The sequence below is a fragment of the Gymnoscopelus braueri genome, assembly GCF_963280865.1.
Source record: "Gymnoscopelus braueri genome assembly, chromosome: 16".
Classification (NCBI taxonomy): Eukaryota; Metazoa; Chordata; class Actinopteri; order Myctophiformes; family Myctophidae; genus Gymnoscopelus; species Gymnoscopelus braueri.
This window is the reverse complement of record NC_137616.1, coordinates 3297362-3321464: the sequence shown is the minus strand read 5'-3', so window position 1 is coordinate 3321464 and position 24103 is coordinate 3297362. Positions and strand designations below refer to the sequence as shown.

At 43.4% G+C, this 24103-nt stretch overlaps 1 protein-coding gene across 1 annotated transcript in view; it reads right to left on the bottom strand.

The window, feature by feature from the left end:
* LOC308103686 (arf-GAP with SH3 domain, ANK repeat and PH domain-containing protein 2-like) overlaps positions 1-24103 on the bottom strand; it is a 52465-nt gene continuing 28362 nt past the window's right edge. Inside the window, exons 9-28 of the mRNA XM_080453808.1 lie at positions 22613-22699; positions 21617-21720; positions 20507-20576; positions 18511-18598; positions 17883-17931; positions 17193-17365; positions 15013-15146; positions 14233-14327; positions 13435-13624; positions 11506-11591; positions 10186-10301; positions 8887-8954; positions 7749-7859; positions 6786-7068; positions 6170-6268; positions 5345-5621; positions 4010-4068; positions 3646-3731; positions 2759-2878; positions 1-1371 (exon numbers count right to left, since the gene is read on the bottom strand). Of these exons, the coding sequence (XP_080309934.1) occupies positions 1297-1371; positions 2759-2878; positions 3646-3731; positions 4010-4068; positions 5345-5621; positions 6170-6268; positions 6786-7068; positions 7749-7859; positions 8887-8954; positions 10186-10301; positions 11506-11591; positions 13435-13624; positions 14233-14327; positions 15013-15146; positions 17193-17365; positions 17883-17931; positions 18511-18598; positions 20507-20576; positions 21617-21720; positions 22613-22699 (2370 nt within the window). The 3' untranslated portion in view covers positions 1-1296. The remainder of the gene's footprint in view (positions 1372-2758; positions 2879-3645; positions 3732-4009; positions 4069-5344; positions 5622-6169; positions 6269-6785; positions 7069-7748; positions 7860-8886; positions 8955-10185; positions 10302-11505; positions 11592-13434; positions 13625-14232; positions 14328-15012; positions 15147-17192; positions 17366-17882; positions 17932-18510; positions 18599-20506; positions 20577-21616; positions 21721-22612; positions 22700-24103) is intronic.

Sequence of the window (24103 nt, the reverse complement as noted above, 5' to 3'; positions counted from 1 at the left end):
TGGATTCTAGCATGTTTATTCTCTGATATACACACATAATATTGACTTACCCTGCAACCCCTTTAGCCAGTTTGACATCCTAAGTAATTTCATCTACTATCTAATGTTTTGTTTTTTTTGTAAAGTATTGCAGTAGTAGAAGTAAATGTTTTCACAAAAACAGGTACTGTTGTCCTTATTTAGAAAACAAATACGTAGGACTGTCACTCATTACAAAGACAAATATTGTACTTTTTTTAAATACATTTCTAGGAAGGAACCCCCGGGACCCAAACTTACAAAAATACAATGTCTCTGCTTTTGATATCGATCTTATGTTTTGTTTTAATGTCTGGTGGGGATCTTTTTTTTATCCCTGCTTCTGGTCAGATTGAATTAAATACATGTAGACTGTCTGATATGTTATGATATTTATGTTTGATAATATCACCACTTTACAATTTTATAAAAAATTTATGTTAACACATCGGGTGCCAAACACGGTCTGAACCGTGTTTGCGCAGAGTAGCGGTCCGGTGCCGAACACGGTCCAGACCGTGAAATATGTCTTTTTGTTTTTTTCGTTTTTCTCCACACGGGCGGGGCTAGAGCAGCTCTGGGAGTACCCATTGTGATCTTGAGAAGGATAGGCCAGATAGATCACCGGAAAAAAAAACATGGCTGCCATCCACTTCCTGTCTATTTCCTTCTTTAAAACACCTATATCTCCGAATCTGTTTCCGGTGGGGAAAACCGGTCATGCGCGATGCGCGATCCCCCCCCATTGTAACTCGCGAGTGAAATGTTATCGTTCCAGGCTGTAGCCAGGGTCATCGCGCAACATGAATGGATGTTTTTTTTTACATGGATTTGCTCCTCGTGGAGTCTAGAGCTTTAAACAGCAAAGCGCAGTCAATGGGGAGAATGCTGGCACCCAACGTAAGTTGTTATGAAAAAATGCTGGCACCTGATGTGTTAAAAGTGATGTAAGTGACTTATTTTTGGTTAAAACTAAAAGTTTATTTTTGTTAAAAAGTTAAAGCTCTATGTTCTGGCAGTAATCATTGCTATATCATTGCCAACAAAAAATCCCTCATAATATGGGGTTGTGGTATAAAACAGATTGAGAACCCCTGCTCTATAGCAATGATTACTGTCTGAATATAGAGCTATAAACAAAAATAAAAATAAAGAAATAAATATCACTCACAGCACTTTTAAGAAAATGTCACCCACAATGCTGTTTGTTTGTTGTTTTGTAACAGATGTAACCGTGGTGACAAGAATAGAACTGGTTGGTGATAGGAAGTGACATCATCAGTCTGTGATGAAGTGAACAAAGGTGACAGGAAACACTCCTCGCCTGCTGGGCTCTCCTTCAATATGGCCGATCTGACACAAATGCACGCACACACACACACATGCACGCACGCGCACAGACACGCACACGCGCACACGCACACACACACACACACACACACACACACACACACACACACACACACACACACAAAACAAGTTGTTAAGACACAGCCAGGCCTGCGACTATTATTACATCACTTTTGTTTTTGCTTCAAGGCACAATTTAAGAGGTATCAAACTTTTCAGTCGGATGTAACAGAGCTAAACTCCAGGAGAAAACTTCAAGTTATACTTATGTAGGCTGCACATTAGATCAGAGTATGACTAGTGACTTTGTGTGTGGATCCCATAAGAATATGCAAATGGTTTTAAGGTGTGTGCTATCTATCTCTATCTCATGATCTCATGTAGGTAGGTACACGATTATTTATTTGTCTTGATGAATCATTAACAAGATCTCATTTAAGCCACTGTGCCAATCTCTCTATTCGTTATACAGTAGCTATTGATAATAGTAGATAATGCTCATTACTTGAAGCAGCCAGCGGGCAAAAACAAAACAAAACACGGCTGTGTCAACTGTGCTGTGCTGTGCTGTGCTGTGCTGTGCTGTGCTGTGCTGCCTCTGTATTGGCTCAGTGCTTTGCCTGGAGACAATTGGGCCACCGTGACATTGCGACACCTGTTAATCTCAAAGATTTAATATGTTGAGGAAATTGAAGGCAAAAATAAGAATTTAATGAATTAATTCAATAAAAAAATATTGCGCGCACATGGCTTCCCACTCCTGGCCAGGCCCAGCCAATACTTAAGTTCTGGCTGCGTGACTGCTGTGATGTGACAATAAAGATGATTCTGATTCTGAATGCGTTGGGCAGAACACTGAAGTGTGGTACCTACCAACCCCTCTGGATTATCCTCTCCATCTATTTTAGCGTGTATTAATCCATGGCAGAACAGAACACTGAACGGTGGAACCTGCCAACCACTCTGGGTCATCCTCTCCATCTATTATAGCATGTATTAATCCATGGCATTATCTTCTCCCATCTATTATAGCAGGGGTCTTCAACTTTTTCAGGCCAAGGACCCCCTAGCTGAGAGAGAGATGAAGCAGGGACCCCCTCTACATATTGTATAAAATTGTGTTGCAGATTAAACCTTTTTATAGATTTCCTCAGTGTTGTGTGAACTAATGTTTTTATGCTTATTTCATATAAACCTTCAATACTCAGTATTGGCTCTGCACTTGATCTGCTCTTTTTTCCTTCTACACCAAACCTCTTTGCCGAAAATAGCAGATCTACAAGCACACAACACTGAACTGTGGTACCTACCAGCCACTCCGTCATCCTCTCCATCTATTATAGCATGTATTAATCCATGGCAGAACAGAGCACTGAACTGTGGAACCTACCAGCCACTCCGGGTCATCCTCTCCGGTCACAACGATCACCTCTCCCTCTATGAACGTCAGCTCATCTACGTTGTCAGCTGAACAGTTATAGATGGCCTTCACCCTCTGGGGGCGCTGTTTCTGATACACAACACACACACATGTGTCAGCAACGTGTCGATGTGTGTCCCTGAGCAAGACTCTTAACCCCTAACTGCTCCCAGAGCGAATGGCTGCTCACTGCTCCTAGTAGTTATAGGATAGGTAAATGCAGAGGACACATTTCACGTATGTGCAAAATATACAGTGACAAAAAATTACCCCAAGAAGTGGGAACTATTCTTCAGGAATGGTGGTTCTGGGTTTGTGTGTGTGCCTGAGTGCATGCGTGTGTGCGTGTGTGTGCGTGTGCATGCGTGTGCGTGCATGCGTGTGTGTGTGTGTGTGTGTGTTTCTGCTTTGGCAATGTAAACGTATGTTTTCTCATGCCAATAAAGCCCTTTGAATTGAATTGTGTGTGTGCGTGAGCTGCAGGGACAGTGGTTCTGGGTTTGTGTGTGCGCGCGCGTGCAGGGCCGGCCGCTACTATAAGCAATATAAGCGGTCGCTTAGGGCCACAGCCACTAGGGGGGGCCACTTTTTTTTCCTCTTTTTTTTTTACTTTCATATTGTAATTATGTCATGTATCTCCTGTTCAACAACTAGCGTTATTATTTTTATATTCAATGAAATTATCTCATGACATAATGATTTTATAATGGGGGTGTTTGGGGGGGGCCACCAAAATCTTGCTCAGGGCCACGAAAACCCTAGGGCCGGCCCTGCGCGCGTGTGTGCGTGTTTGAGCCTACAGGGACAGTGGTTCTGGGTTTGTGTGTGTGCGCACGTGTGTGTTTGTTTGAGCTTACAGGGACAGTGGTTCTGGGTTTGGGTGTCGGAGGAGAGGTGGGACTGGACGAGTTCTGAGGAGATTTGGGATGAACTGGACCTGGAGCTGCAAAGACAAAACACGTGATCAATATTTTAAATAAATGAATGAAACACACACTGTATCCAATCAATGTACACTGAGGAGCTTCGCATTGCTGTCTGGATTTAATTTGATGTTGGGTTTTGGACTTAATTGACCAATCAGAATTGAGTATTCAACAACGCATTATAATGATAACGACATAAAATGGCATTTATTTACGTAACGTTTCAAACACATCAATAAACCTACACTTGTTTGTGCGCGTGCGTGCGTGCGTGCGTGCGTGCGTGCGTGTGTACCTGATTTGTCAAAAGATCTCATCCTAACTGGAGGTCTTTTGGGGAATTTCTTCTCCGAGCTGAAAACACCAAAAACACATATAAATGAGTGATTAAAAAAGTATTAAATTAATTAATCTTCTTCAGTAGCATATGATTTTTTGGAGCATTACATTAACAGATAAAATCAGTGAACACTGAAGGCTACGATAAGTCACCGTTTCTCAACGGTGGGTCCAGGGACCACCAGTCTTCCAAATGGACACGTATGGGTCGGTATCAGTTTTTCTGAAAACTCTTAGGATTTAGAACAGTGGCAGTTCTTAGTAGATATACAAGCTCACAGTGCGTCACTTCGTGCCGCGAACTTGTACATCTGCAAAAAATATATATATATCTTTACATTTTTGTTTGAATTTTTCTTTTTTGAATTTTAAACATTTTCAAACACAAATCTTCTGGAGGGTCCCTGGCACAAAACCTTTTCAGATTGCTGGGTCCGCGGCCAAACTACTGATTTAAAAGGCATTTGTAGAATGGGCCTCAGGTCATAACCCATTAAAACCGGAACATTTTAGATTTTAACCACTTTTAACCATTATTTTATACTTTGGCTATTCAAAAATAGCAGATATACAAGCTCATAGTGCGTTACTTTGCGCCGTGCTATGAGCAAATACATACCATTTTGGGGGGTCCTTGACATGAAAACGTTTGAGAACCACCGACATAGAAATCTTTTTTCAGAAAACAGTTTTAGAAGACTTTTGTAGAATGGGCCTCAGGTCTGGCCAACTGCAGTGGTGTAAACTGTAAAGTACATTTACTTAAGTACAATTTTGAGGTATTTGTACTTTACTTGAGCATTTCCAATTTCCAATACTTTAACTTCTACTCCACTACATTTCAGAGGCAAATATTGTACTTTTACTCCACTACATTTATTTGAAAACTTTAGTTACTAGTTACTTTGATACTTAGATTTTGATAATGATTACAAAACAAACACCCACTTCAGCCCTATATACATTTCGGGCCATTTGAAAATATCCGATCTACAAGATCACAATCTGTCACGACGCGACGCATTGTGAGCTTGTAAATCTGCTATTTTCAAAAGATGAATTTTTTTACACATTTGAAAATGAGTACTTTTACTTTTGGTACTTTAAGTACATTTTGATGCCAATACTCTTGTACTTTTACTCAAGTGCATTTTTGAATTCCGGACTTTTACTTGTAACAGAGTACTTCTACATTGCAGGATTGATACTTTTACTTAAGTCAAACATTTCAGTACTTTTCCCACCACTGGCTATCTGTTGCACCCATGCACTACACTGTGGTCCAACCTACCTGGCACCAGGTGCTTTGGGACTCTTGGGTCCGGGAGGGGGTCCGCGGCCGCTCTGGTGACCAGGCACCGGAGGCGGGGGGGGAGGAGGCTGTCTGGACGACGGCGTCTTCGCCGCCGCCGCGGCAACGGACGGAGGCGGGGGTCCCGTCGGCGGGGAGAACGCCGGCGTTGTTGCCGTGGGAACGCCGGGGGGGAGCGGAGGGAGGGGCGTGTTCTTGGGGTCCAGCATGCTGGTCCTCCTGCCCGCCGGAGGGGGAGGGACTACCGGGGGGAGGACTGACACACGCAGACACGCGCGCACACACACACACACACACACAGGCACAGACACGTGCACGCACACACACACACACACACACACACACACACACACACACACATTCAGTATTTTATAGGTCAATTGCACACTGGAATCGTCTTCCAGACGATATGCGTAACATCAAAGGAAAAGCTTGTTTTAAAAGGAAACTTAAACATAATATATTACACACTCAAAACATACAGTAACATCTTAACTTACATGCCGGATTGACTGTGCCATTTTAAATCTGCTGTATACCTGTTGGTTTCTATTTTTAAATTGTTTTTTTGTGTATGTGCTACTTGACTCGAGCCCTTTTAACTCCTTCATGTAGTAGGCCCAAACCGGCCTAAACTCACAGTACCACAGTTGGCCACTTGAAAACTTTGGCTTCAAAAAGACAGACAAACAGACAGACAGACAGACAGACAGACAGACAGACAGACAGACAGACAGACAGACAGACAGACAGACAGACAGACAGACAGACAGACAGACAGACAGACAGACAGACAGGACTTACCATACATGGACATGTTCCTCTCTGGGGTCTGAGGGTTGGGAGGGTCAGACGATGACCTCTGTCTTCCTACTGTCTCCATGGGTTTGTTATGTCCAGGACCTGTCACAATGGTCTCAGTTATTCAGTATGGCGTTTCAAAGCAAAAATTATCACTTTGGTAGTGGTCTGGGTTGGGTATTTACCGTGCCATGATTGCCAATGTTACATATTAGCAGAATCTGCTTTGTTTGTATTCAACTATGCGCTAAGAGAGACATGTTTCACCATGGAATGTGTTTTCTATGAAGCTGTTCTCCTTTCTCCCATTCGCTCACTCTATTTTCTCTCTCCCTCTCGGCAGGTGCGTGTGGTAAAATAGAAAAGACAGTATCACGCTATGCCTACACTTATTTCTTCCCCTTCTTTTTGACTATTTTGAAAAATATCTAAAAATACTTCAAGCCAATGTACAAGCTACAAAATAGTAAAGAATGCCTAAAAATGATTAGGCACAAGGGGTAAGGTGGCGTGCAAGATAGGGCCCACTGTACCAGATGGATTATGCTATGTGTACAGTATATATGTGTAGATTATATTTTTTTCACGTTTTGAGAACCACTGACATAGAGGCACCGACCTTTAGCGGGGACCCTCGGGGGTAGCGGTGGATGGGCGGGGCTGGGGACCCCCGCCGGGCCGGGGCCGGGCGGAGGCGGGCTGAGGTCCAGCATGGTGCCGTAGGTCTCGTTGCTGAGCATCATGCTGGGCCGGTGGTCGGGCCCAGCGTTGGCTCTCTGCTTGTCCCGGGCCAGGCAGGCCGCGTCGCGCGCCACAGCGGCCAGCGAGGGCTGCAGAGCCGCCGCCGCCGACCCGGGGACGAAACAACTCACCGGACGCTCCTCTCTCCTCTGGGGGATGGGCTGCACGGAGGGAACAGCAGAACAGTGCTGGACAAAATACTCAAGACTTCCAATTTTTTTTTTTACTTCCAGGCGGTGTCGATTTCGTCGACTAAAACTATACGAAAAATGTTCGTCGACTACCTAAAGTTAACGAAAACTAAATAAAAACTAAAGCTATGGTGACTAAAACTAAGACTAAACATATTGACAATTTCGTCAACAAATAAAAACTAGACTAAAATGGTAGTGAGGGACTAGTGGAGAAGAGATCCAGTAGAACTAAAAGACACGTCTTTTTATGTTTGGTTGCGCTCAGGTGTTGCGCTCTGAAAATAGCCGATCTACAAGCTCACAACGGCTCACAACGCGTCGCGTTGTGAGCCGTTGTGAGCCGTTGTGAGCTTGTAGATCGGCTATTCCAGCATTCAACCACATGTAAAATCAGCCATTACAATGCCATCATGGCACCGCCAACATACATTTTAGTCGACTAAATCAACTGTAGATTTAGTTGACTATAATCTTATGATATTAAGTCGACTAAAACCAGACTAAAACTAAAACGGGGAGAGGGGAGGGGGAGGGGAGGGGAGGGGAGGGGAGAGGAGAGGAGAGGAGAGGAGAGGAGAGGTGAGGTGAGGAGAGGAGAGGAGAGGAGAGGAGAGGAGAGGAGAGGTGAGGAGAGGAGAGGAGCTCACCTTATCTTCCATCTCATCATCACTATCTTCCAGGTCGTTTTCATTCCTCAGCCTCCATTCATATTCTACATGAACGTGAACATTGAACTTCCCCGTCTGAGCCTGGATCAGCTGTAAGAGACACAACACACACTATGGTGTTACAACCTCCTCTTTTAAAACCATAACCCGTTAAAACCGGGAACGCATCTGTGTAACCACTTTAACCATTATTTTATACTTTGGCTATTCACAAATAGCAGACATACAAGCTCATAACGCTATGAGCTTGTATGTCTGCTATTTTTGAAAAATCGTGAACATTTGTGCAAATCTTTGAATATATATATTTTTCAAAGCGAATATTTTTAACTCAAATCTTTGCTTCTGGGGGGTCCCTGGAACAACATATTTTGAGATGGGGGTCCGTGGCCAAATACTTATCGTTTTGGGGGTCCTTTGGGGGTCCACTGATTATAGCAACATAAGTTACTGTAAGTAACTGTTAGGATTTAGAAGACATTTGTAGAATCCCCAGAAGCAAAGATTTGAGTTAAAAAAATTTGCTTTAAAAAATATATATATTCAAAGATTTGCACAGATTTTCATGATTTAAAAAAAAATAGCAGATCTACAAGCTGATGACCGGCGGAAAGATGCTAATGTCTCCGGTAGGACACTCAAAGTTGACACTTTGAGTCTCCTACCGGAGCCGCCACCGGTCATCAAATTATTGGCTTAGGAATGTGAGAAAAATAGACCGGGAGACCTGGTTCTGCCAGACCCAGAATAAATTCCTTTTCCTTTTATGCCCATGTATGGACGAAAGGGGGACGAAATTGGCTGACTCTATTCAGCACTGTGATTGGCTAGCGAGACACATGATGACATTAATAACCTATAAATAGGATTATGCACTTCAAAAAAATCATTTTTTAAAAAGTGAGCTCCATCACTATGGGGGACGAAACTTGAACCCTCTTTTATGCCCATGTATGGACGAAATAGGGACAAAGCCTCATGTAGGCCGACCCCTTGGGTCTGGCAACAAAAACAAAAAAATCTCCATTAATTCAAGTCTCTTTTCTGACTAATAAAGGAGTCAATCAATCAATCAATCAATCAACAAAATGTGTGTGGCTATATCACCACAACTCACCAGTTCCTCACACTGTGTGTGACGCAGGCGTTTGGCGATGTCCAGTGGCGTCTCGCCCGCTTCATTGGCTGAAATGAAAACCAGGTGATAAGGAGCTGGTGCAGTGTAGCCTGATTTTGAAAATAGCCGAAGCTAACAACGCCTCACAATGCGAGCTTGTAGATCGGCTATTTTCACAATATTTATCTGTGGAACCGAGTCAAACTAGCTGGGTTGGTAGGTAAGTAAGTAAGTACATTTTATTTATATAGCACTTCTCACAGAGAGGACTCACAAAGTGCTTCAGATACATAGAAATTAAAAACAAAACAAGGTATTAAAATAGGTAGAACAGAAAAAAGCCTGTACAATGCATCTCACGCAGTACAGCAAATAACGACACTACGTGGAAATACAATCATGTAACATCTGCAAAGGCTTGTTCAAATAATAGCGTTTTAAGGTTGTTCTTAAAAATGTCCACAGAGGCTGCAGTTCTCAAGACATGCGGAAGAGCATTCCAGAGCTTGGGAGCTACAGCCTGAAAGGCTCTGTCACCTTTTGTTCTTAAATTAGTGTTGGGAACTGTTAACAGACCCTGTTCAGCAGACCTTAGGGCCCTCCGTGGCACATAACGTGGGACCAGGTCAGTTAGGTATACTAGTTAGTAGTCTTACCTACACTAGTTGTCTTAGAGGGTTGATAGGTAAGGGTTAGGTATACTAGTTAGTAGTCTTACCTATACTAGTTGTCTTATAGAACTACTGTAGCTGGGTTGGTAGGTAAGGGTTAGGTCAGTGGAAAAAGTACTCTACTAGTAAGTAAAAGTATCAATACTGCAGTGTAGAAATGACTTTGTTACAAGTAAAAGTCCGGTAATCAAACTTTACTTGAGTAAAAGTACAAAAGTATTGGCATCAAAATATACTTAAAGTACCAAAAGTAAAAGTACTCATTGTGCAGAATGTCCCATTGCACAAGTTCATAATGTATAAAAATCTTTTTTGAAAATAGCAGATCTACTATTTTCAAATGGCCGAAATGTATATAGGGCTGAAGTGGACTGAATGTATGTTTTGTGATAATAATCTAAATCTGCAAAGTAACTACTGCAGTAACTAAAGGTGTCAAATAATTATAGTGGAGTAAAAGTACAATATTTGCCTCTGAGAAGTAGTGGAGTAGAAGTAAAAGAATTGAAAATGGGAAAAACTCCAGTAAAGTAAAAATTCCTCAAAAGTGTACTAAAGTGCAGTACTTGAGTAAATGTACCTAGTTACTTTACACCACCGGGTTAGGCAGTCTAGTTAGTAGTCTTACCTATGCTGACGGTGGCCTTTCCACGGAGCAGCAGCTTCAGACATTCACTGTTGTTGGTCAGACTGCAGTAATGTAGAGCCGTGCTGCCTTTAGCCGTCTGCTTGTCCAGGTTGGCACTGACACACACACACACACACACACACACACACACACACACACACACACACACACACACACACACACACACACACACACACACACACACACACACACACACACACACACACACACACACACACACACACACGTTACAGTTGTGGAATAAACCTTCACAACAAAGCCAGACCTGCTCAAACCTGGGGGGGGGGCCCTGGGGGAGGGGGGGGTTCCAGGGGGTCCCCAGCCAAAATGTGTTACCGTGGCTATTCAAAAAAGTCGCAGATGTACAGGCTCGCAGTGTGGCACGAAGTGACGCTCTGTGAGCTTGTATATTTGCTATTTTTGAACATTTCTGAAAGTGTTTGAAGACATTTCTCTTCTGGGGTCAGAAGAGAAATATATATATATCTTTATGGGGGGTCCTTGGCATATATATCAATTTGGGGGGTCCTTGGCAAGAAAAAGTTAGAGAACGGCTGATGTACAGTATATTATGCTATAGAGCACCCAATTGACCCAATGACATTACTGCCACTAGATGGCGCTATATCCCCCTGGGTCACAGCATAATTTTTTCCTCTTGAAAATACCATAGGAGAATCTTGGATCGCATCACATAAGAACTGTGTTCCAGAAATAAACACATCAGCTGATTTCTTTCATAATGGCTATGAAGCATCAACTGACGGTGAAAAAGCACTAATTTATCCAAAGGGTAAGACAATATATATGTTTTTGTCCAAACACAGACGTTAGCAAATGAAACTCAATATCATAAACAACACAGAGTCACAGAGCGTGATGTGTTTATTTTTGGAATAAATTGGGGATTTTCAAGAAGAAAAAATAACACTGTGACCCAGGGGTAGTGGGAGTGATCTTGGGGGGGGGGGTTACCAGGGGGTCCCTAGCAAAATTTGCTAATAAAGAGTCGCGATCATTTTAACCACTTTATCCATATTTTATTCCTTGGCTGTTCAAAAATGGCAGATATACAAGCTCACATGAGTTTGTAGATCTTTAAAAAAATCTCGAAAATGTGTGCAAATCTTTTAATCTTTTTTTTATAAAAGGCGAACATTTTGAACTCAAATCTTTGCTTCTGGGCGGGGCTCCGTGGGCACAACATATTTTCAGGTGGGGGTCCGCGGCCAAATACATATCAATTTGGGGGTCCGAAAGAGTTTGAGAACCACTGCTCTGTATTATGCTATTGCTTACCTGTTCTGGGCCAGGAAGTCTACAATATGGAGTGAGTTCCGGTCCACCATCCTAACAGCCAGGTGGAGCACTGTCTCTCCTGGCTCCTGTAGCACACACACAGAAAATATGAGTCATTATTCCGTTATTTCTCACCTCAAATGTTTGCTCTATACATTTTATCCCACGATTTTTGTAACCCATTTTTTCACCCAGTGTCAATTGCCTATAAGCTTGTAATCCTGGGGGCTACTCTCCCTCTGCCAGCCTGGGGAGAGCCCCGAACTGAGCTCATGCTTCCTTCAATGCATGAGGAGTGAGCAGGCCGCTTCTTATCACCTGACAGGGGGGAGTTTCCCCGGTAGGACGTAGTGTGTGGAAGGAACACGTTATCCCAACCAGTTCCTTTCCCCTCCATCAGGTGCCCCGGCTGACCAGGAGGCAGTATATAGAGACCAGGACTACTGCATGCTTTTTGTGAGGGTACCTACACTAGGGGACACGGGGACAACATGCAAAACTCCACACAGAAAGGCCCTTTCGCCAACCCCACCTAGGGTATGGGCACTGAACATGCCCCCAGCGCCTAGCCTGGTAAACCCCCCCCTTCCGGAAATCTCATTTGCATTTGATTTCAAGAAGGAGTCTGGCCCGCAGGCCTGTCTGGGCGTTTCTCCGGGCCGCCATTGAAATTCTGTCCGCTGTTTTCGTCTCTCTTTAAAAACATATTTTTTTGTGGCACGGAATTTACTTTTAAGATACCGTTCCGATAATATATGTGGTCAATTAATCATGACAGAGCCTATTTAAAAATAAAAATTCTGAGAACCGGCAGGGGCGGGCAGTGACACGCATGTATCCGAATAAAGCAACCTATTTTCGGCATTTGCCCTTTCAAAAGTTGTCTGGTGGTGGAGGAACGAACTGCTGATTGGCTGAAGGGGAACGAACTGCTGATTGGCTCTTGGGTTGTCAATTCTAACTTTCAATTCTAACTTTGTCAGTCAACGGTACTAATCCCATTTAGGTTTGAGCCTAAATCAAGACTCAGATATACTCATTCCAACTAACTTCTCTCTGGCTTATAAAGCACTTTCACCTGCAATACCACATTGTCCTGATTTGCACGTGGCGCTATTGAGCCAGTTTGTATGCATGTTATCTCCTGGTTCTGAGTGAAAAAAAAAAAAAAAAAACTTTATATTCATGGTGTAGTCCCTTTAACCCAGGGCTACTCAACTTAAGATGGCTCAGGGGCCACTCAGCAAAATACCAAAAGTCCAAGGGGCCGCAAGCTAAAAATGACGGTCCTATTTTGGATTTTTCGATTTTGTAACACACACTACGCATTGTTATTGTTATAAGAAAATGTACATTTTGACATCATATTCTTTTCACTCTACCTGTTTATTTTGTGTGTATGTCCAGTGGCATCAGTTCAGCAAAAGCTAAGGTATGGCAAGGTTAGGGTTGCCAACTCCCAGAGATTGAAATAAGGGACACCTACCCTGGGCGCGCGGCAAAGCCGCGCGGCCGGAAAAAAATGGGGGTCAAACCTCCCAAAAAAAACCGAAATGCATAGAAAACTATGCATTATACCTGTAACAATTGATGTTTGTTTTTGGAAAAAAAATTAGCAACCCATATATTTGAACAGAAATGTATATTTTTATCCTGTGCTTGGGGGTTTGACCATGAGGGGCCGCCAAGACGCTGCGTTGGGGCCGCATGCGGCCCGCGGGCCGCGGGTTGAGTAGCGCTGCTTTAACCCATTAAGACCGGGAACGCATCTGTGTCATTTTAAGATTTCTTTGGCTATTCAAAAATGGCATATCTACAAGCTCATGTGGGCTTGTAGATCTGCTATTTTTGAAAAATCGTGAAAATGTGTGCAGAATGTGTCCTACGTGCTCATTGGTCTAGTAGTGGAAGCAGTGAGGCGCATCCTACATGTTCATTGGTCTGGTGAATGGTGTCCATCAGCTCCACTCCCTCGGCGTAGACCTGGATGAGAGCCAGGATGTCTCTGTTCCGGACCGCCTCGGCCAGAACCTGCAGCCTGGACGCTGTGTCGTCGCAGTGCGGACGCGCAAAACTCCTCTCTGTGTATTTACTGAGGATGTAGTCCTTCTTCATCTGCCTGAGAGACACACGCACAATTCGCCGTTACAATGAACGATTCCTTGTTGGAATGGAAAAGGATGGTGGCCAAGTACACAGCCCCTGGGAGACCCTGGTAGACTAACCCATTCAATCCGGGAACACATCTGTGTCACTTTGGATTTCTTTGACTATTCAAAAATGGCAGATCTACAAGCTCATAGCACGGCACAGAGTGCCGCGCTATGAGCTTGTACAGTAGATCTGCTATTTTTGAAAAATCGTGAACATTTGTGCAAATCATTGAATATATTCTACAAATGTCTACAAAATATGTATTTGGCCACAGACACCCATCTCAAAATATGTGGTTCCAGGGACCCCCAGAAGCACAGATCAGATTAAAACAATTTCACTTAAAAAATTATGTATATATTCAAAGATTTGCGCACATTTTCAAGATTTTCAAAAATTAGCAGATCTACAAGCTCATAGCACTCGGTGCCGCGCTATGAGCTTGTAGATCTGCTATTTTTGAATAGCCAAATAAATCTAAAATGACACAGATGCGTTCCCGGTCTTAAAGGGCTAAATACAGTAAAGTGACAGTGTGCCTCTTTGTAGAGGTTATCACTGAGTGTCACTCACATGTCACTGCAGGGGCTGGGCTTGGTGACGCCCTGAGTCGACAGGTCCGCCTCCATGATGTCGTTGAAGCCAGCGTTGCCAACATTCTTGGCCAGCTACAGGGAAGACAGGCAACACACAGTGACACAGTCATTAGACCAAGTTCTCCTTGTTTGTAGAGCCAAGACAGACGGTAGGAAAGCTGAGAGGGGACAGAAAGTAGGAGAGCTAAGAGGGAGACAGTGTTCGGAGTGACAGACGGTAGGAAAGCTAAGAGGGAGACAGTGTTCGGAGTGACAGACGGTAGGAAAGCTAAGAGGGAGACAGTGTTCGGAGTGACAGACGGTAGGAAAGCTAAGAGGGAGACAGTGTAGGAGAGACACACGGTAGGAAAGCTGAGAGGGAGACAGTGTAGGAGAGACACACGGTAGGAAAGCTGAGAGGGAGACAGTGTAGGAGAGACAGACGGTAGGAAAGCTAAGAGGGAGACAGTGTAGGAGAGACACACGGTAGGAAAGCTGAGAGGGAGACAGTGTAGGAGAGACAGACGGTAGGAAAGCTGAGCGGGAGACAGTGTAGGAGAGACAGATGGTAGGAAAGCTGAGAGGGAGTCAGGGTTCAGAGAGACAGAAAGTAGGAAAGCTGAGAGGGAGACGGTGTTCGGCGTGACAGACGGTAGGAAAGCTGAGAGGGAGACAGAAAGTAGGAAAGCTGAGAGGGAGACAGAAAAAGTAGGAAAGCTGAGAGGGAGACAGTGTAGGAGAGTCAGTAGGAAAGCTCACAAAATCTGGCAACACTCACCAGCAGCTCAGAGTTTCCCAGGACATCCAGGTCCAGAGACTGTATCCTAGAGTAGTGGACACCCATCTCCCTGTGGATGCCTGAGCACTCTATGCAGATCACAACCCCCAGGTTGGTAGACAGCCACGTCGGGTCTGAAACACAGAGAACACACTTAATAGATTTACTTTTTTGGGCGGTGAAACCGCCCCTATAAGTGAGATTTGGAAAAATGTACATTTTCCTGCGCTGAGATCTGGGCCCAGGAAATTTGTAGAATTATCCTGCGCTGTGATTGGCCAATCACAGTCTATTCAGGACTGTGATTGGCCAGTGTCACATGACACATGTGCATAGCCCTATATAAGCAACCATAACTCGAAAAAAACCAAATCTTGGTTTTTTTTCGAGTTATGGTTTCGTCCATCATAAAGAGTGTTTCAATAAATGTATTTATCTTTTGTACATGATTGGTTGACTCCATTCAGTATTGTGATTAGCTAGGAATACACCGCCCACTTCACACAGGGTGTGATTTTTTTAAATAATTTATATTTTTTTATATTTTGAAGCCTTTTTTAGTTGTGCACAGGTAATCGCACACCGATAATAGCAGATCTACAAGCTCACAACGCATCGCGATTACAATCATTCGACACGATTTCTATTTTCATTACACAATACCGGAGCACAACTTAAATATATCTCAGGCTTAACTGGCCAAGCCAGCAAGCAGACAGCCATATTATATAGCACTATGTTAGTTCAAAGTCTGCAAGAATACAATTATAACCGGATCAGAGCATGTGAGCGGAGCGGAGCGGAGCGACTTGAGCGCGGAGCTGGTTTATAAAAAGGTTGGAGCGCTCCAAGCCGCCCCGGCGGGGGCCGCGCACCGAATGTTTGAGCATGCCCGGTCGCACAGACTCAGAGACACACAGACATCCAGCAGTGCACAGCGCACTGAGATTTCATTAGAATTTCTACTTTCTTTTTCTTTAATTTTTTTTACTGTTGAGCGACCCGGTTTGAGCGGAGCATGGAGCGAGAGGTGCGCAAATCAACGTGAGCGACAGAGCGACGGGGAGTGGAGCGCGGGGGGAGTCAATGTGAGCGAATAGCGAGCGTGAAACCATCCCCCTGGAGCGCCGAGCGGCATTTCCACCCGCTCCGCTCACGTGCTCTGAACCGGATATTAAGTTCATTATGTTTATGTTAATTTCTTTGACCTTTATTTATACAGGTGAAGCGATGTTGAGATACAAGATCTCCTTTTTACAGTGTCACAGATGCGACCGTTGTGAGCTTGGAGATCTGCTATTCTGCCGTTCTCTGCGCAGGATAAATTGGGCTTGAGGGGCTGCAGCTGCGCCAGCAAGCAGAGGCTCTGCTGCCATGCTCCCTCCGCTCTAATGACAGCGACTGGAGGTGGGGTTTGGAGGACAACTGCTTTGAGAATTACAGAAACCAAGGAGTATATATGTTACACGGAAATTGGCATTCCAGGGAAATTGAAAAAGGAGCGCTCATTTTTAGGCGCGGGGCTTCCGTGCGAGGCGGGGCTTTTCGAGACAGGGTTTTTTACGCGAGGCGCTCCTCCTCGCGAGGAGGGGCTTTGATGCGAGGCGGCAAGAGGAGGAGGAGGAGAAGGCGCGAGGCGGGTCTTTGATGCGAGGCGGACTTAGCAGAGCTTGAGGCCGAGGAGGCGCGCCCGGCGAGTGCCCGCGCCGACTGGCCGATGGTCTGCTAGTCGAATCAGCGCCGTCCGAGTTGTAAACCGATAGGGTGAGAATAGATCTTTTCATGGGTTATTATCCACGTGTGCGTGTGTGTCGTGGATAAACTAAAACAAATGTTAAAAGCCAGAATACAATTATCTTAACAGTCATGCTTTCAATAAACCAAATTGAAAGCATGAGCGTGCGTCCGCACGCGCGTGCGTGTGTGCGCTTGTGCATGCGTGCACGCGCATGCACGTTCATGTCTATGCACGTCTATGCACGTAGTGTGGCTTGCATTGCCCTCTAGTGTTGGTTCTACAGAATTGCCTGGGGGGAGGGCGGTGAAAACGAGCGCTCCTTTTTAAATTTCCCTGGAATGCCAATTTCCCTGTAACATATATATCAAGACGGAGCAATCACAGTAAACATCCTAAGCCTTCTTTCTCCACACTGGGAGACAGCGCCCACTGCTCTACTCACTGGGCGCTCCGCAGTCGCAGCAGATGTGGTTGCCGGTCATCTTTTTCACCTCGTCCACGATGGCCTTGGTCAGCTCCTGCAGGATGTTGTTTTCACCCCCGTCCTCCTGGTCGCCGCTTTTAAACGCCTTGTTGAGAGCCTCCTCTTTACAGTTCTGAAGAACCCAGATCCAACTGGAACGCACACACACACACACACACACACACACACACACACACACACACACACACAAGTAAGACGCGCGAATGCTGGAAGCGAACGCAGATTGACTGTGGCTGCTAAGATTGATTGTGGCTGCTATATTTCAACCACACTGTAGTAGTGCACTCTGCCGCACTCTGGTGGCTGTATACAGGCAGTGCAGCTGCTGGCATTTCAGCACGGAGTTTCGAGTCACATGGGGGTGCGAGCCAATGAGAAATGAACACACACGGAGACACACACACACAACCCAAGCAAGGTGACATAGTAAGCTCCACTTGGTCGGAGGCGCGGCGCGTTCGCAATAAATACTAGATAGACAGATGTATACATCTTTGATACAAAAACAAACAACAACAAAAGAGCAAGATTAGCTGAATAGAGATATTTTTTTACGATAATATTCAATCATATTATGATCGAATCATAGGTCTAAGATCCGCCCAAGCCTATCAGACAGACAGACAGACAGACAGACAGACTCCTTACATTTGACAGTCGGCCTCATCCTCTGCTTGGAAGTGATATGTTCTGTCATCTGTAGAAAAGAACAACATATATAAGCATGATGCTTAGATGCAGATTGGGCACTTAGGACCTTAATGTCCAACATGTTTTACACCACTGGTTCTCAACGTCGGGTCTAACTTAAAGGAGTATATCACCCAAAAAAGCGACTTATTTTCTATCAATTACACACCCCGTGAAGCCTTGAATTCATGGAGATTTTGTTTTTGTTTTGATGTGTGACGATGTGTGTGTTTTGAAACATTTTGAAAGTGAAAGTTTAAAGTGGTCACGTCTGGCTATGGGATATTACAAATATTTAACCAATGAATAGTATCAGCAAGAGCTTGTGACTATGACTAAATAATAACTACATTGGATACATTGGAACACAGGTTATTTTCGATTTTTTTATGTACAAATTTTTCTATAGTATATCCTCAATATTTCAACCCGACAGCGACCATAGGCCTATACGTATATTGTCAATATTTCACAAAAGGTTATTGAGGGGAACTGGTGTAGTTGGCACCTTGGCTAAAGGCACTCAAGACTTACAGTAGGTGAGGGAGCTGGTGTAGCTTCATGGCTACCTGCACTCAAGACTTACGTGAGAACAGGTCAAAGCTCTTCTTCTCGTCCGGGTTTCTCTTCACTTGGCAGGTTAGGAGGTTGAGTTTAGCAGGAGGTCTGTTTGCCTGGAAAGACAAACACGTGTGTTCAAAGAGACTCCACCACAGTTTGCCTTTAACCACTTAAAAGGTTGAGCGGAGTGCACTCAGGGTTCTATACTACTGTTTTTTTCTGTTTTGTGTTATTGTGGGGAAAGCCTTCGCTGAAAATAGCCGATTGACAAGCGACGCGTTGTGAGCTTGTCGATCTGCTATTTTCCGCAAAAAGCTTTCCCCACAATACGGAGGCTGGGGTTTAAGTGGTTAATAGAAACATGAATAATACAATTGATACTGCTCCTACGACAACTAGTAGTAATACTACAACAATAACTGATTGTAGTATGAAACATATAGATCTACTGTAAATATTATAAATACTAGGTCAGAAGGCTGTGAAGCATATACAGTATATACAACTTGAGCAGTGATTATTATGTTGTCATGGATACGTCCATGACAACATCACAAAGGATCTGTATGCACAGGGAAGACACAGATCTTTGGACGTTAGGACTGATTTTAGAGAATAAACCACAGTTTCATGCTTTTATTAAAATAATAAACCACCATTTCATGCTTTTACTAAAAGAATAAACCACTATGTCATGCTTTTATTAGCCATATGATCCCTGGCGACCCTGTTTTGGGCAAGTCATTCTAGGTGAAAAGTGTCAAAAGATTTTCAAAAATGTAAAAAAAAAAGCATAACGACTAAAGTAGTAGAAAAAGAGGTACAATTATTGGATTCTCTGAATTTAGAAGAAAACAAAAGTCGTTTAGTAAGGCCGGGATAAGATAAGATAAGATAGACCTTTATTAATCACAAGGGTACATTCAGGTCATTTCATAGCAGCAATAGCAATAAGAATGAAACAGAGGAGAAGTTCAGGAAAGAGTAGAGAGATGAGAAAACAAAATAGACTAACAGTCTGACACTAGACTTCTGTACTTGGTCTGGCAGAGTAAACATTTATTTTATCAATAAATAAATTAGGGCTGTCAATTAATGCATTCATTTTTAACATCTATAATCAGCTGCTCATATCAGGTGAGTTAATAAACCTCTGTCCTTCAGTAACACAACCATGGATGCCATGGATGGTTTTTATATTTGTAATGATAATAAACAAATGCATACATCTGCCGTCATTTACCTTTCCTCCCCACAACAATATACAGAGACAATGGGCATATTTTGGGCATATTTACAAATGGTGATTACTCATATTGAATTAACCATAGCTAAACTGTGCTTAATCTTATTATTATTATTGTTTTTAATGTTTTACCTAAATGTACAATATGCATTATGTTTCACCTAAATGTAAAATATGCATATGTTTTACCTAAATGTAAAATATGCATATGTTTTACCTACATGTACAATATGCATATGAATTTACATCTGTCGCCAATGAATAAATGAATGGATTGAACTGGAATGAATTGAACAATCAAAAACATAATTTACATAAATAATGTGTCAGTTGTAGCCCTGTCATATGGTGCCCACCCTTTGCCCATGGTTACCCATGGTGCACACCCGTGCCCGCACGGTGCCCATGGTACCTGCCCGGTGCCAGACCCGTGCCCGCACGGTGCCCCACCCTTTTCTCTGCCATCCTTTTCCTTATGCTCTTCCTCCTTCTCCTGCTCCTCCTCTTCCTCTTCTGTCTGATGACGCTCTGTCGTGATTGGCTGTCTGGCTCTTCACCAAAAAACTTTTCATACAAATAAAAAAAGTACAAAACAAAAAGTAAAATAAATAAATAAATAAAATAAACTAGCACTCCGTCCTAGAGCTCATGCTTCAATTCAGTTTTTTTGCGGCGAAGTAAAAATGAACTGGGCTGAGGGCGGAGCATGCAGGATGGTGGGCGGGGTCTCAATCCAGGGCAACCAATAGCAGAAGAGAATGGGGGTGGGCCTTACCGTTCCGTGACAGATGGTGAGGAAACCGTTCTTGACGGAGCATTTCCTCTTCTGCCAAACCTTCCTGAGCCTGACGGGACAAAAAGACACCGTCACACATGGAATTATACTGAACTGTACCGTAGTGGAGGGTTGGGATCCTTTAGGATTTTTACGATTCCAGTTCCTTAACACATTGACTGCCAATCACGTAGATCTACGCGAACCTATTTAAAGCCGCCACGTGCCAATCGCGTAGATCTACGCGAAGTGGTGTTTTTTTTTTTTTTTTTCAAAAAAATAAAATAAAAAACGTTTCGAAATTTTGTATCCATTTCCGGTTCCGGTAGCACCACCGGAAACTGAATTATTCGGGATCCGGTTTTGCCGATCGCGTCGGCCTCAATTCTAATGACGAAACTGAAACGCCATTTTCTCTTTGTAGTTTTTCTCCTCGCTGATCACTGTTTAACATAAACCGTTCTACTTCTAACTACAACATGGAGGCACCGTTTGACACGTGGTTTTCACTGGTAGAAGCAGGGGGATCTCCGCGATGTTTACAAACAGTGCAGAGCTCAATCTTAAGGATTTTAACAAGGTCTATGGCGACGTGAAAAAAAACAAAAAACAACAAGCACTGGTGAGTACATTTTTTTGATGATAGATCTGATACCGATAAATAGGACCTAAAAGTACTAGGTTAGTTCCATTGATCCAAGCCAGAACACAATCGATTGATTGATTGATTGATCATTAACCCATTTAGACCTGAGGCCGATTCTAAAAACGGCTTCTAAATCCTGACCCTAAGTTTTCTGGAAAACTTCAAATATTTATTAAAAAATAACAACAAATGTGTGTTGCTATATACTGTACATAGCAACAGGAACCCCAAAAGGGGTTCCCGTCCTGAAAGGTATAGTTACAAATAGGGGTTCCCGCCCAAAATGGGTTAAAATAAAACATGCTCTGAAAATGCACGTGGCCATCTGATCACTTAAGTTAAGTGGTCAGATGATAATTGGAAATACGTAAAATATGTCAAAATTTTACTTAAGTACAGTACTTGAGTACATGTACTGTACTTAGTTACTTTCCACCACTGTTGGTTATGCAGGAGACACTCACCCCTCGCTCCTCTTGCAAAGGGTTCCAGATTTCTCCGTTCCGTGAGCCTTGTTCCCTTGTAGCTGGTGCAGGCTGTAGCCTGGGTTGGTTTTGGTCTGCCCGTCCTACAACCCAAGGGTTTTTAGTTATTAGTGGGCACTGGGCAGCCATTAACCCATTAAGACCGGGAACGCATCTGTGTCATTTTAAGATTTCTTTGGCTATTCAAAAATAGCAGATATACAAGCTCATACGCGCTATGAGCTTGTATATATCTGACGTGCTTGGTGCCATTGTTTACAGAACACTATCCTTCATCGGTGTGGACGCTCACATAATCATTGTTACAGTTAGAGTTATAGGCAAGAAATAATTGACGGGTCGCTGGTCATTATTGAGAAATAAATCCTGAAGGGATTTATTTCTCAATAATGACCAGACACCCGTCAATTATCCCGCTTATTACACGGCTACTTAATACATAATTTCATAAATTGACCAAAAGTAACAACAAAACGAAGTATTTCCTTGCTTATGGCAATGGAAGTATTCCAAGTGTTGCGCTGGGCGGACACGGTCGCCTCGGAAAACAAGGAAGTGTTGATCAAATAGAATCCATTTTTGGTTATTGCATCGTCTATTTCTCGCAAATGTTTTCAAAAACACTCTTGAGAGCAACGCTTAGTTGTAAATGACATGGTGTGTTTGTTTACATGGCAGTCATGTGGGATACGGCACCAAAATCAAGCAGCGCAGGTTGATATGAGCAGCAGGTGCTCTGGGTCTTTGATTAGACAGCTGTCTGTCCAGAAATAACACACCGCTGAATTCAGTGATTGACCAATCAGAAAGTATAATCAGAATAATTATACTTAGTCACTGGTAGGCAGGTCCACGGCCCATCAATGAGACACAGAGTGAGTAGACAGAAACGGTGTCTTATAGTGAGCGTTAGTGAGGACCATTGATATGAAGACAAGGTTGAAAATGGTTCCGGGTGAAGTTGCTCCCACTCACCTCTCTCTGGTCAGACTGCAGCGAGGCTTTCAGCGTGTCTCGCAGCTGACTCAGCTGTTTCCTCTCTCCGTCCTGAGTCTGTTTGATCTGTGACATCACACAATACCAGAGGTTAGAGGTCATATGAATGTGAGTGAGTGTGGTTCTCAAAAGTGGGGTCCAGGGGTCACCAGGAAAATAAATTAATATAGCATCATAATCGGTTTGAACCTGGCCTATTGTTATACTTTTGCATATTCAAAAAATTGCAGATCTACAATGTAACGGATCACAATGCAACAGCTTGTGAGATCTGATAGAATTCTTTTTTAAATATAATTTATATATACAGGCCTATATTCTTTTACACAAATCCTCTCTTCTGAGGGTCCCTGGCACACAAATCTTTCCAGACAGGGGTCTGCGGTCAAACTCATATAGTACACTGAAATGACGGTAAATATGGACTCCCATGGTTGTGGTTAACGATCCAACGGTCAGGTGGTAAATAACGGGGCTGGTAAAACAGCCAGGCGGATGAAACGTGTTCTGCCAAAACAAAACACTGGACACAGAGAGCGCTGAAGCGCTGGGAAAGAGGAGCACTCCAACATGCCTTAATCCATTAAGACCGGGAACGCATCTCATCTGTGTCATTTTAAGACATCAAGTGCCGCACTATGAGCTTGTAGATCTGCACTTTTTGAATATATATAAAATATGGTTTAAAGCGAACATTTTTTAACTCTGATCTGTTCTTCTAGGGGGTCCCTGGCTGGAAAAACACATTTTGAGATGAGGGTCCGCGGTCCTTAACATGGAAAAGTTGGAGCACCACTGATATAGCATAACATACTGTTAGGATTAGAAAACATTTTTAGATATGTATTTGGCCACGGACCCCCATCTCAAAATGTTTTGTTCCAGGGACCCCCATGAAGCAAAGATTTGAGTTAAAAATGTTTGCTTTAAAAAAATAATATATATATATATATATATTCAAAGATTTGCACAAATTGTCACGAATTTTCAAAAATAGCAGATCTACAAGCTCGCGCTGTGAGCTTGTAGATCTGCTATTTTTGAATAGCCAAAGAAATCTTTAAAAGGACACAGTATGCGTTCCTGGATTGAATGGGTTAAATGCATGGCATAAAGACTTTACCATATGGCAGAATAGGCCTGTCACAAACTATTATTAAAACTGGCTAATGGGAGGACGGCCCGCCGCCGGACAGACGTAACACGTCGTCACGCTCAGGTCACTATGACCACAGCCATAAACAAGGGTTTCCCATTGCAGCTACGCCCAAATATGGAGTGTGTTGTCTAACCTCATTGTGTTGTCCCGGCATCGGGCGCAAACAAATCAGTCAGCTCCATGTATGGAGCTCGGTGACACAGATGTAGTTATTACATAATTGATTAATGGGAATTGCTTGAGATAATCGCGATTGTTTTGCATAATCGTCATAATCGCTTACATAGGCCTATTGAAATGATTTCAAACAT